Genomic DNA, 14744 nt, shown 5'->3' with positions numbered 1-14744 from the left:
TGAGAAACATGACCCTAAATTGTCATACAAGAACTGGGCATTATTCCTAACGTCAAAATGTGTAAAAAAACCAAAGAAGTAAGCACACACCAAGGTTAATTTGCTATGAACTGTCTTCCTGCATATGCACCTTTACTACACAGAATCCACAGAATGTATGGGTGAGGGAGGAGACAAGGGAGGGAGGGAGCAGCAGGATGTCTTGCATTGCAGACTAAGGTCTAGCCTGCTTTTGGGCTGCTGTTCTGCTCACTTGTTCAGGGAGACAGCTGGATGAGGCATGACAGTTTCCAATAAGCTGTGTCTGGAAGCCAAAATCTTGGGATGCTAGCTGATCCACCTTCAAAAGTTAACAGCTTGTTGTTGTCCCACATCTCCACCATAAATGACTTGCTGAGGGTAAGCCTGCACTGGTGGCAATGTCACACCTATCTACTGCCTGCCAGGCAAAGCTTTTTCCTGAGAGGCCATCTGAGGCTTCAAGAAACCTCACATAGTGAACTCAAAGGAAAAGGTTTGGGAACAAACCTGTCCTGCTGCAATGTGTGGTGTTCACTCCTGGCTCTAGGACTACAGCTCCAAAAAGGAGTTCTTCCATCCCCTCTCTTTATCATAAAGGGCTTATTCTACACTGGGGAAAACTGTGCAGGCATGGCCATGCTGCCCATCATTCCTTGCAAATCTCAAATGTGGTGTATCAAGCCAGAGTGACACCGTGTTTGCACATTTTACTGTGGGACAGAGCCTGGGAAGTTCATATCTGAGGGGAGAACATAGCTGCAGGTTTCTGCAGCCAGGAACCATCTCTTCCCAGGGAGCCACCATAGCAGGAGCTGAAATTACAGAAATATGAGGAGTGGCTGAACAAGACCAAAAGAGCAGCTGGTTCTGAAACATTACCTCTGTAGAGGCAAGTAGTTCCTGCATTGTACCTCAGTCCAGCAGTAAAGTTTTTGGTAAGGCTGCGGTCAAGAGCGCTCAGGGTGAGAGAAAACTTGCTCAAGGCAAAAAGCATAAAAAAAAAGCCTACAACAAAGAGCAAGCAAGAATTAATACAGAACAGAGGGGTGGCTGATGTTGGGAGACGAATCCAACCTTTTGATGAAGAATTATTCCCTTAAAATCACTCGAAGTTTTGCAAGCTGCAGTTACAGATGTCCTCCCAGCTTAAAATATGCCCATCTTCCAGCCAGAGCCTGGTGTTTCTGAGTTGAGCTGCAGCCACTGCTGAGATCCTGCTAGATAAATTTAACTCCTGAGCTAGAAGGGGGCTTATCTCTGAGGCACATCTCTTCTGCTCAGATAAAGAGAACTTCCTCTCACTGCAGTTTAGATCAGCACACTCAATCTCTGTACCTAAAGCCACATAGCTAAACACACTGCATCTCTCCTATTCAAGCAATGCTTGCCACTCTCCAGCACTGAACAAACAAAACTTGCACAGTTCCCAGGCTTTTCCTGACTTTTGTGCTGATGTTCTTTTCTGAAAACACAGCTTTACCCAGCAGGTGCTCATGAAATAGGCTGCAGCTCAACAAGCTACACAGCTCTGGAGAAATAAGAGAAAAAAACCTGTAGCTTCAGCATCTCCTGCAATATCATGTTGCCACACAGTGGCAACACAAATCATGCTGCTGTCAAGTTTCTGAGTAAAAAAGTTCTCACAAAACTAAATAAAAATCATTATAAAACTACAACTCTTAGGATCAGTTCTGTTCTCAAGGCTTTGATTTTGCCATGTGCTATGGTTCCATCAAGAGGGCAGATTCTAATGTGCCTGATCTGGGTTTGCACTGGTTGAGAGAGCTGAGCTCATAATGCAGCACAGCCTGAGCTGCAGCTGTGGCCACTCTGTTTTCCAAGGGGCCACCCTTACTTCCACAAATTTCTTGCAAGTTTATTCTGAAAATGTTCATCCTTCATGACTTGCAGCAAGCATTTTAAAATTTGATAGAGGAATTCACCTTCAGTAATAGGGCATTTTTCCATTTGCCTTCGTGCACATTTTTCTAAGTCCTAAGTTGCTACATAGGTCAGAGCTTGTCTCTTGGCACAACAGGAAATTCCCAATGGCCCCATATACCAGGGTCTTCTGCACCTCACTCTAGCACACTGTTTCACACTATGCTCATGCAAAATATTCCTTTGAAGGCTGGAATATAACTTATATCCTGTATAGCATATTTAAGGGCATTCATAAAATTTGTCACATGCCTTCTCCAACTAAACCACCCCCATCCTCCTCTACAAAATCCCTATAAGAGTTTTGCAGACAAAATTAAAATAATCCTGACAAAAATATCTCCTGCATTCCCCTTAAAAAAATATACATCATACTGGCAGGCTCTCAGAACATACAATACCAGTCCATACTGGGGACTGTTATTTTGGGGTTAGAAATAGGGGCTTCAGACCAAAGAAGAGGGGAGATTCCTGACTTCCCTATTTTTAAAAGTTCCTAAAATATTTCAGCTTCAAGTTTTTCAATTCCTTCAGAAGCCTCCTCAGTTGGACTTTCAAGCATTGTTTCATTGTGGCAGGTTAAAGACAATTTTCAATGCTCCCCAAACCATCTCAAAACAAATTTTCTCTCTGCTCTCATGGGGGCTACATCAGGTGAGACAGCAATTATGACTGATTATTTACAAAGGCTCATCAGCTTCTACACACTTCCAGACCTTTGAGCAGCAGAGATGTCCATCTGAAACCTGAGCAAATAAAACATATTACATAGCTCTCCAGGTTACTTCAGCTCTTGGAATTTGGTTCTCTGAATGTCCAGGCACACACATGCCACATTTTATTATTCATACACAAGACACTGCCTTCATAGCCACTGAACACCCACAAGGAGGAGTGTGCAAAGATGTTTAGCTCCAGCAGTCTTTTTCTTCAGCCCCTTTTCCTCCCCAGCAGAATTACCAGGGCACCAGTGCACTGGACCTGTCTGAACCACAGGACTGATTTTGCAAGCCGGGGTGGGGCACTTCCCCTTTTGTCTTTCCTCGCTTTTCCCCTCCGTCTGCAGCCTTTGCACACTTCTACTCTGTCTCCACCCAGCTGTGTGTGAGTTGCAGTAGATTTATGTAATGGCAATGGTTTCGGTTGCCTGGTGGCCCCTCAGCAATGCTTCTGCCCATGCTCTCAAATGGTTGAACTCCTTTTAAGGAAATAAAGCATCGAAGCTGCTCAGAGAGAGGACACTTGCCTGCATCAGTAAGTGGCTCCTCATGCAGGTTACAACCTCTGAATGGCTGAGAGGGAGGACCCCAGGGTGTGAAGGCAATGCCAGGGTCCCAGTGATGCCAGGCACTGAAGCCTGCAGCTACACAGGCTTCTGCTTCAATAACTGAGTTGTGGGAGGGATGCAATATCATCACTTGGTATTTCCCACTGGGAGAGAAAAATGTCAAAAAAATCTTCCTTTTAATGTCTCTTCCCATATCTATTTATTTTAAACAAATAGAGTTTATAACTTCATATGAATCTTTCTACTGATATCTATGATCACCCTGACTGGTAACTTTGGGTATACTCTGTCAAATGTCTGAGTTTCATCCCAATTTTGTGAGATGAATTCTCCCCACCTCTTAAAAAGAAGATCTCTATACAGACCCAGACTGTAATCTGTGACTACAGGGGTAACACTTGACTCCTGTTTTAGAAGTCTATGGTCATCTGCAGCACCAGACAGCTGTGCAGAAATGGTGAGCCCACAGCCTCTTTCTGAGGCCACTAACACTGTGAGATGGCTTTTTTTATCCAGTAATGGCCACCTATGGAATGGGCAGTTATGACAAAGGAAGGCACTGCTTACCTTTCTGGACAAATGCCACCACTGCAGCAAATGGCTCTTTCTCCATGAAGTAGGGTTTGATCTACAGATCACTGACTCATTAACTTCCCACACGGCTTAAATTAGGATATAGTCTCAGTGCACAAACAGCCCTAAATTGCAACTGTTCACCACACACAGGATGTTCAGTACAGATCATCCACAAAAGGTGCACACAACATTTAACCTGAAACTTACGGAGACTGAGAATTATCAAGTTATTTACAATAGGGTACCATGGGGAACAGGGCTGTTCAAAATAGGCTGCAAAGCACTAATTCTTAATGGAATGGACTTTCAGTAGATTTCTAAAAAACTCAGACCAAGATTTCAAAAGGATATCTAGGAGAAATGATAAAAGAGAGTCTCTAGAGCCTTAAAGAGTTGTGAAAATCTCTCACTGCTGAAAATGTTCACTGTGCTTTCTATCTGTAGAGCACATGGGTGAAAAGAACAAATTAAAATAAAAAAATGTTATAGGTGTCAGATTAGCCTGAAAAGTAAATTTGGGGTGGAGAATAGGACAAGGAAGGAAGAAGATCTAGTGGACAGAGGAGCAGAAATTAAGCATGCAGAAGGAAGCTGCTCAACACATAGTGGCTTTCTGGGGGTTGCAACATTAAAATCATAGTAAGCTCATCAAGGAAATGAAGAGCCTTGATGGTGACCAGAACATCTCTGCTTTGCTGTGCTACTTGGGGTTATTACCAGAAACTGTTGGTGGCTTTACTTCCGTAAATTATCCTTTCACACCAGTTGATCATTTTTGTATTGGTCAGAAGAAAGCCATGTTTTGGGCATCCCCCCTGCCTGCGAACACAAGTCAAAACATACATTTCATGATCCCCTGAGTACCTTCTTTATGAAATTTCCACCCTCTATAGTAATTTTAAAGGATAATTAAAAAACTAAAGGCAACCAATAAAATCTGGCAAGTAGAGGACTTCAACACCTTCCTTCTCAGAGCAGCAGAAATATTTAAAATGTTTCTATCAGCTCTGTAGCACCACATTAGAGTCTGGAAGAGTCTACATGTTTGGAAGAAGCACAAAAGGAGATTTTTAAAAACACATGGAAGAGTAGAGCCTGTCTTTCTTTTCTAAAAATAGCTTATTTCCTGTAATCTTTGACCTTTGAAATGCTAAATTGATGAGAAAGGTAATTAAACTTTTGACTCCAGGTTTAAATATTATTTCATTAAATGTTTATACAAATCTAAGTATGCAAGCTGTCACTTGAACATTTCTATCTCACAGGCTGATTAAAACTAAAAAGAGATTTCTCACCTAATTACAGGAGGATGAAGTAAATATTTATTCTTTTCATTTAACAAACTTGCAATGCCCATTGTTACCTCTATAGCCCTATGTGTACAAAAAAGTCCTCCAGAATGTAGAGACTTCATTAAATGTTTGACTCAAATTCCTTGGTGTATGCTGTATGGACAGCTGATCTCTCAGGGTGTTACAGCTTAAATGGAATGCACTGTAAAACCCTATGTTGAAATAAATCCAAATGGTAGGGGATTCCCTTTTGATGAAAGAAACAGATGGGACATTAGGAAAGTCATACAGAGCGAAACTGTTGGCTGGCCATAGCTGCTCATGCAGGGCCTGTTGGTTACCACAGGCCACAGTCTAGCTCCCACCTGCCAGATGCACACAGATAACATCAGTGGGTCTTTACAATGCTCTCCTCTCTATCTTTCAATCTTCAAACTACTTTTCAGATCATTCTTGTCTACCTAAGTTTGGTGATAAATAGCAGTGAGGAACAGATCTTGGGACTTGGCGATGACGGTGTTGTACTAAACACCAAGCCTCTCTACACTGCCATGACATTGCCTGCACAGGAAGACAGCCCCCTTCACCCCTAATTCACCTATAGGATCATATAGGCTAAACACCACTCCTAAGGTGTTATTTTATTCCTAAGAGGTTTTCTTTTGATGAAGATCCAGAATGTGCACAGCAATCATATGGCTCCTGATATGCCAGGGGCATATATTCATATCCTCTTTGTGAAAAGGGAGAATTAATTTCTTTAGTATACTGTTTTCAGAGAGCTAGCTTAGAGCTAGCAAAAAGGAGCAATAGAAGAGGTAAAGGTGTATGCAGCTTTACAGAAAAGACAAACATTGCAAGCAGTGGAGTTGGTACCTACAGATCATCCATAAAGCAGAGTTTTGTGAATTGTCTTTGATTATGTTGACTATGGTAAATGTCTCACTACAAGATATAACCCTTGTAAACAAAAGACCTATGGGGTAGAGAAAGTGGCTATAGAAAAGTTGTTAATGTCAGGGCATGAATAATCTAAATTATTGCTGAGTAATGAGAATAACAGATGGAACTTATCTTATTTAGAATATGTGTAAATATTGATATATGACTGAACTGTTGGCAGAATCATTACATCATCAGCAAATATGAAGTTCAACTTTTCTGGGCCTTCACAATATTTGTGTGCATAATAAAGAAAATTCAACACAATGAAAAATTGTGTTTGGATTTGAACAAAGAACTAAAAAATTTAATTTTTGACTCAAGGCTTAAATATTTTGTATGTTTAGTTACTGTGGGAGAAAGGAGACATAACTCCTTTTACTGAGTTGATAGATAAGCAGTTAATGAAAGATTTTGTCCAAAGATCTTTGGATTGAAAAAATAAATAATTTAGTAAGTGATCAGATTGTTTAAAAGCATTTTAAATATGATTTTTTCATAAAGTATGTCAATATGCATGTAGGAGTTGAAATTTTTGCTCACATTTTTGATAAGAGGGGATCAAATGGTAAATAAAATGAAGATGCATAAGATGATGCACTCACTACTAGCTTGTGCTGGAGTTTGGGAGTAGGTTCTATTAGGTTAGGTTCTATTCCTAATTCTGACACCCTACTGCTGTATTATTTTGAATTAATTATTTTGCCTTCTGTGCCTCCCTTTCCACCTGGTATCCTTTACTGGATTTCCTTAGACAATTAATGTTTAAAGTCACTTGCAATCTTTCTGTAAATCGTCTACCCTGACTGTTACTCTTACAATAATATTAGAATGCAAGAATAATGAGCAATACTTTTATTTGTGGGTAAATATTTGTACTTTGATAGTCATCCCTTTACAGAAATATTTTTATCATATAGGGAACTTATCACAGCGTTCTGGGAGTCACTGTGCTTTTTTTCCTCCTCTTTTCCTTTTTTTTTTCTTCCCTACTAGTAAACAGGCATGGTGCTCAAGTAATATTTAGTCTTTTTAGAGCACTATGTGGGAGCTGGTGCATACAGTAGTCATCAGCATTGCTACTCCATTGCTAGTCCTTGGGAGTATGGGATCCCTAAGAAAAATCAGCATTTTGCACAGTCATCTCTGGACAGCAATTTTAACCCAACAGACTTTATCAGTTGTAATCACCTTTTATCTAAAAGATAAGTGTTTTCTAAAGTTCTCCCAGGTAAAAAAAATTAAAGATAAGTGGAGATCACATATTGAAATCCCAAATACATAAATACTTTGTATGTTCTAATATGCATTTCTGAACAAATCTGAATAGCAGATAACACAATAACATTCAAGATAGCATTCAAATTAATAATAAAAATAATAATAAAAATACGATTTATCGAATTTTTATCGAATCTGACTTCATATAATTTTGACCTGGAACCACATATTTAATTCCATTTCCTACACAGAATGAAAACTCTCTTTCCTGGGGAGAATGTCAAGCAACAGTCATGGTTTAGAAAGAAGATAAACAGTAGGATCTGTATAAGTTCTCTGTGGGTGAACATGCATTTCCTAAAGAAAAGGATGCACAAAATCCACTATGCACCTGAAGAAGATGGAAAGGCACAGGACCTGCTTGTTTACCAGCTTGTGAAAAAGTAATTTAACATTATTGCTGTATCATCTGCTAGTATTTCTTATCAGAGTGTATTTGTTATCTTACCCAAGATTCTGTCATTCTTAGAACTCTGCTGACCTCCAGTACTAGTTGAAAGGTCCTCTGGTATAGGCATAGGTTCATCTGGATCATCAGGGACATCACTAGTTGGAGGACTTTCCTTTCCTAATAGTGAGGAAAGCATCAGTTAGATTGTCATTGTCAGAGTAGCCTCATTATCAATTAATACAATAAGATGAACCACAAACCAAATAAAACTTTAAAAAAACCCTAAACACTACTAAAGCATAATATTCTTAGGACCAAATCCCACTCTCCCGCAGAGAAAATTTCTTAGGAATACAGGGGAATTAAATTTTTTAAAAGAATGCATACAAATACCTCAAACAAATTTACTGAGTCTGAACACACAGTTATTAGCCTTACCATTTTAGATCTTTGTGAGATATGTATGTTTTCCAGCTGCTATGCTCAGAAGATCCAATTTAGCCAACAGAGACTGACAGATTATAAAGGTTATCAAATGGACATCCTTGGTAAAAAAATTCTTTCTTCCACAAGTTCTCCTTGAGAACACATCTGGATTTACTTCAAAGACATAGTGAAGTCTAACCCACAGGTATTCTGGGGCTCCAAAAGAGCTATCTCAAAAATCAAGTTTTATCTTCAACTGAAAACTCAGCTACAATTCCAGCAAGCTTCACTAATATCCCCAGATCAAGCTCTGGCTGGTCCTTGTGCCTACAAGTAGTGAAGTGCCTGTAGGGACCAGGACTTCTTACACATGAACAATTAGCAGACTTCAAGGATTTTATTGTCTTCTATTTGCAAATAGGAAACAAGCCCCAATATTTTGAGTATACAAGGTTTTGCAGAGGCAAACAGTTTTTAAAACATTGTAGGTATTGTGGGACTGTTTTAGTGCCAAACACAATACAGTAAGAAAAAAGAACTCTCTTGCTAAGTATTGTGCTTCCAGAAATAGTGAGGTTTCTTGATTTAGCCCTAATTCACAGCATACATCTCCTGCCCACAGTACTATCACTGTCTTGCAGAACTTTTAAAATGACTGCATACATGTCTAACAAAAGCATGCCTTGGAAACATCTACTGAAGGAATTATCTAGGTGATTAGTTTCATTGACCATTACTGAAAGACTGGCCTTTGCATTAATAGCAAAGAACAGAACAGGCCCAGAGCAGAATTCGAATGCAGTAATGTTCACATAAGACCCTTGTCTTGAAAATGAAGATGTTACCAAATTACATTGACGAACTCTGTTAGACATCCTGTGGCAATTGGCACACCGGTAAGGGCAGTAATTTTATGGCACACAGCCTTAGCAAATTACTGGGTTTTTTGCTAATGAGAATTCCCTCATTAAAACAAAAACACTAATCAAACCTTAAAACACCAGAAATTGAAAAAATAAACCAAATATAGCTTACTTTAGTGACAGCAGTTTAGTGATGCCAGTTATGGACTTGATCTGAATGAAGAGAATTATTTCCTCCCTGCCTCCTGAATGGATCAAAGCATTGTGTTTTCCTATCTATACTGATCATGACAGGGAGAAATGACAGGTAGTTTTAAGTCATCTTCCAAATCAGCTGTGTTGGGTTGCTGGCACAGACTTATGTTTAAATGAATATGTGACTGCATTTCTTAATGACACACCTATGAAGCTGTGGAATAATTGCTGAGAAGGAGTTTTGAGAGCAGCATCAGGTGAACCATCCCAAATTGCAGCCAGAGGACTCCAGGGTATTGAAGAAACAGTCCTGCACTGTCAGGAGGACTAACTAGATGATTTTAATAAGGTCCCTTTCATAGCCAGCTTCTGTGATGTATTCTTAAATAGGCAAAATAACACCCACTGGATGTCAGTGCAAGAGCAAAGGCGGATTGCATAAATGGACAAGAGGGAGCACGAATTTTACAGCAAAGGAAAAAAAAAGCAGGGAGTAAGTGAATTAATTTTTTTTTTGCCATTCACAATTTAACTCCTTATTTAATTATTTATTCCAATTACTGGGATGTAGGGAACTTATAAAACTGACAGCAACTTTACATTGCAAGTCCTAACCTGCCAAGCTGAGGTATCTCTTACAGATAAGATGAACAAGGGAGGAGAGACAGCTGAAATATTTCAGTTTATTCAACTGAATAAAATTTTTCCCCACACAAAACAAAAAACAAAAACTCCCAGAGGTTTAACTGGAGGGCAAGCAACAGCCTGGCAGCTCTCTTCACATTACACATAAGTTAAGGAAATTTGTTAAAAAGTAACAGTAATCCAAAGCAACCTGCATCTTCCAAGGATGAAACAGCACTCCCAGTTACAACAATGGATGTTGATGCTTTAACTGAGTCAAGGCTGAGAAGAACAATTATCCTAAAAACCTGAAGACTGTTTTTGACTGCAAACCAATATAAACTCATAATACCAGAACTATGGGAAAAGAGATAACAAACAAAAGAATATCTTCGTAAGTGTGTTATTTGGCATCCTACAATACTTAGTCTAGGTAGGATACTTTGAAGTCAGAGCAGTCTTTTTGGAATAGAAACCTGTTAGCAAAAGAGTACATTTGCAGTGGTAAACTCTTTCATTCACTAAATGGATATCAGTCTTCTACTTGTTAAATTAATAGCAGTTTGCCCAGGTGATATGAATTGGACTTGCCTCCTTGACTTGGTGGGGCAGAAGCTGGAGATCAGGTCTGTTTCCCTCTCTGCAGGAGACTGCAGCTAAGAAAACTTAGTAAACTTGTCTTTAATGACCCATTTAATATAATTTGATTTCTTCTTGTTACACATGATTGAGAAATCCCTACATGCAAAAAGACAGGACAAAAATAGTGGATTTAAAATAGATCCATTTATTGAGCTGTCTCTTGGATTCTAGAGGATCATATTTGTATTTCATGCCTTAACTACATCTAAGTCATTACACCATGGGAAGTTCATTACTGTGTGGCAATCTTACACATACACAATCTCACTAACATTATTTTGCCACTGAAGTTAAAAAAGGAAGGGGGATAGGGAAAGGTGGGAATGCTTTCAATTTTAATTTCAAACAGACATGCCCAGAACAACAACTGGTCAAAGGAAAAGGAGCTAAGCCCCACACCAATACCTAGTGCCTAGTACTGGGGAAAATTATTCAAAAGTGACATAACAGAGCAAAGTAACTTAAGAAGTGAAGCATTAAAAAAGAATCTAATCTTGGGGTGGAGGGGGTGAGTTTTAAATTAATTATTAATTAACAGGGTTTTAAATTAATTATTAGAAAAAGCCCCCTTAGCTGTGGAATTGAAGTTCTCTTTCTGGTACTGCCACTGATTCGTGTTGCTCTTGGTTAAATCATAAATAGAAAGAATTACAACTGCAGGCTGTATCAAATATTCCTTTATTTCAATCTGCATCTCTGTAAGATGGTCTCAGATTTTCAAAACTGCCATTTCTGTATAAAAATAGTCAAAGAGCCTACCCCATCAGTGATGCCTGGCAAGACCCTCAACTTCTATCTATTTGAGTTTCCTCATCTCTGCACTAGAAATATACTTGCAGCCAGAAGGAAAGAGAGGAAGGGAAAAAAACTGCCCAGTTCAATAAGGTTTTAGTATCCTTTATTTCTGTTAAAGTCCTCAGCCTGGTGTTCCTTTAACACGTACATCCAGCTCCGAGAGTGATTCACCTCATGCCAGAATGGTGCTGCTGGTGCTACGACTGTTGAAAAGAAAGCCAGGGCAGGATGTATTACAGAAATCTCATTCCTTCTCCTTTCACAAACTAATGTTGGGTGTGTGTGTATTTAATATTGAGGGTTTCTTCTTCCTGCTTTTGCAGAGTGCAGCACAGCTTGATTTGTTCTAGGAGATCTCTTAATGTTAGATGTGGAAACATTTGTACTGTTTTTTCACGTTCCTTAACTGTTAGGCCCTAGAACTGAAAAAAAAAAAAAAAAAAAAAAAAAAAAAAAAAAAAAAAAAAAAAGAGAGAGAGAGAAAAAAAAAGAAAAAAAGAAAAAAAGGCAGGAAAAATACTGCTTGTTAAGTGAGATATTATCTCTGTTTTCTGACTCTCTTGTATGGGTGCCGGATACCATTTGGTTAAATGTATGTCAGCTCTCTCCTCATTTCAGAACTGCAACTGCTTGTCTCATGAAATATCACTTTCAGGAGAAAAATAAAAAGTGTGAACTCTGCTAGTCACACAGTATTTCAGTTCCTCTAGGAGTCAGCCATGCCTGGATTCCCCGAGGTGGGAATGCCTGGGAACGCACACAGGGTTTGGATCACTCACAGTAGTTTTATACTCTCCTGGCCTGGCTGGCCTCTGCCACACCTGAGTCAGCTGCAGCTGCATAAAGCACATGGCTACAAAACACCATGTTTGAGCTGGGGCGACTAGAGACCTTTATTTCTGTGTTGAAAAACAAAACAAAAAGCCCCAAAGAAACACACCAAACCAAATTTATGTTTTAACTTATATTTTCTAAAAACACAACCAAGGGTGCTAGTGAAGTCCCCTAATTCCATAGGCCCACAGAGCCAGCTATACCTGATAAGCAATACTCATAAAACAGGAGAAATAAATGTTTTACAGCTGACAGGACAATCTTACACTCCTGAAACTGTGCAATAGTTTAACTGGTTCCCAGCATACAGCAGAGCTCCCTCATCACCCCAGAAGCACACAGAAACCCAGGGGAATACAAGGGGAAATATTCCTTTCTACATTAACCCACCTATGAGAGAGAAGTAGGTAACATCCCTGTACCTTCAGGTCCTCTACTTTTAAAGTCTAGTAAGAGCTTACAAAGAACCAGTATCTGTGGAACCTAATCGGACAAACTCTCATTTCCAGAAGGTGAGTTCCCACATAACTCTTACCATAAATGAAAGTAAATTATGAAGTTCTTTCTTTAGCCATAAATTCAGCTAACAACCCAACACAAGTCACAGCCTTTGCTCACAGAAAGTACCAGATGCTCAGTGACAGAAACGGCAGGAGAGTTCAAAGCAGACTTTAATGCATTTGTGTAGGTTTTCCTCTTATCAAAGGTAACTTTCTTTTTCAAGAAAACCCTCTCTCATCACAGAATAGTACTATTGCATGATAAGCTAGAAAAGCTAAAAGGAACAGCACAATACTACAGGAGTTCAACTACAGAAAACTTTGAGAAGTACAAATTATAGATATACATCTATTATGTATATATTTACATATATACAAGCAGTCAAGATTGCAAAGTTCTTTGTAAGATTTCCCTCTGAAGGGAGAGGCAGGCCACAAGGAATGCAAAGTGTTTGCTCTACCAATCCAATCCTTGACTCAAGGCAGCATCTCCCCTGCTGCTACTCTTCATGTCAAAAGAAAAACAAGCAGTGCTCTAGTAAGAAGTAGCAGGTGTGAAGCTCAAATTCACACCGTTGTAAAGAATACCACAACGGTTAGGTGGGGGTATCCAGGGCAGCCTGTGCTGCTGCAGAGGAAGAGGAGTTCAGTGCTCCTCCCCGAAAGAGCTCATGCAAGCAGGGAAGGATTTGTGCAGCAGGCAGAGGAGCTGGATTCACATCGTGGTGCCTCTTGTTGCTCCAAGCAGTTCCAAAGTGAATAAACAAGTAAAACTCCACTGCTTTTTCTGCTAAGGCCACAGATGCTCCACGGACTGCATGTATAAGATTTTATTTCATTTACAAATCGGTTCAACATGCAACAAAGCAGTGATGTGTAAGTTTATCCAGTTACAATTCCAAAATTGTTACCTCAGGAGCGAATGCAACATGTCTCCACAGGGCTAACTAGAAATGACTTCTCTATAATAAACATAACTGGTAATCTTCTTTTGGCATGAAAGATTATTATACTCTTGCTCTTTCAGACAGAAAATGTGTTTGATTTTTATTTTTCAGATGACATTGAAAGTTCTGGGTTCCAATCTTTGACAAAACTTTTCAAAAAGTTTTAGAAAGGAAGCAGAAGAATAACAACAGAGAGAGGGAAAGGAAGTGGTATTCATGTATTTCAGAAAAAGCCAGTTACATAGTCACTCACACTGTGCCCAGACCTTTACCAGCTACCTTCTATAGCTGTACCCCCCAGTCCTGAGGCAGCAGTGCCCAAGAGCTGCCTCTGAAACAAGAGCTGCACGCCCAGGTGTCTGCTGTGAGTGGGCTCAGTGACGGGGCCGTCGTGTTCCAGGCTGAACACTAAAAGTGAAAACTGAAAGCCATTGACCGTTGCAGCTGCCAACATACAAGGGAAACTAGGAAAGACAGTAACCTGGCCTTTTTCAGCTGCACAGGCACAACAATATGCACGTGTATTATCTTGCTAAGCCAATTTTTTATGGAACCAATTTCCAAGGAAGTTAAGAATACCCCCAAGGAATATCAATATGGGATAAGACTGCAAAATCCTATTCATGTGTCTACAGAGCAAGTTTTAGAAACCCAAATTTTCTGCCATTTAAACACATTTCAAAATATCATCTTGGACAAAAACAATTACAAACATAAAATCTCATGCCAATCAGTTCTCATTTTCTTTTTTCTTCTTCTCCTTTTGACTCCTTTTTTTTTCTTTCTGTTTTTAAACATGTATAATAAAACTGAATGCTTTGGAAAAAAGTCAAATAACCCTACCCGGTAAATATGGTTTGGTTTTCATTAGTATTTGCCCCTTCCCACCTGGTAAATTTAGTTTGTTCTATGTTCATTTTGTAACAGTCTGAATTTTGGTCCCAAAAGAATTTGTGTAAATGTGCACCTGACCATGTTTTAGGGATACACTACCACAGATTTAATGCAAAACTGCATCTATGTTTCTATATTCCCTTGACTTTCTTATTTACATGGTCCCTTTTAAAAAATCCATGCACCACTGGGCTTGATATCAAGTGATATCATTAATTATATCTCAATTCCCACTTTGGTTTTAAAAAAAGACCCAAAGCAATTATATTGACAAGAAAAACATTGTACTGTG

General features: G+C 39.3%; 1 protein-coding gene across 23 annotated transcripts in view; it reads right to left on the bottom strand.

Annotated features, from left to right (window-relative positions):
* Positions 1-14744, bottom strand: part of IKZF1 (IKAROS family zinc finger 1) — a 107427-nt gene that overhangs the window by 40910 nt on the left and 51773 nt on the right. For 20 of the 23 annotated variants that reach the window (XM_064429287.1, XM_064429405.1, XM_064429397.1 and 17 more), the window contains one exon: positions 7790-7909. In XM_064429287.1, coding sequence (XP_064285357.1) covers positions 7790-7909 — 120 coding nt within the window. The remainder of the gene's footprint in view (positions 1-7789; positions 7910-14744) is intronic. The other 3 variants (XM_064429289.1, XM_064429347.1, XM_064429375.1) reach the window with 1 other exon arrangement.

Source organism: Passer domesticus, chromosome 1 (genome assembly GCF_036417665.1).
Source record: "Passer domesticus isolate bPasDom1 chromosome 1, bPasDom1.hap1, whole genome shotgun sequence".
Taxonomy (NCBI): Eukaryota; Metazoa; Chordata; class Aves; order Passeriformes; family Passeridae; genus Passer; species Passer domesticus.
Note: the sequence above shows the minus strand (reverse complement) of the source record. Positions and strands in the feature narration are given on the sequence as shown.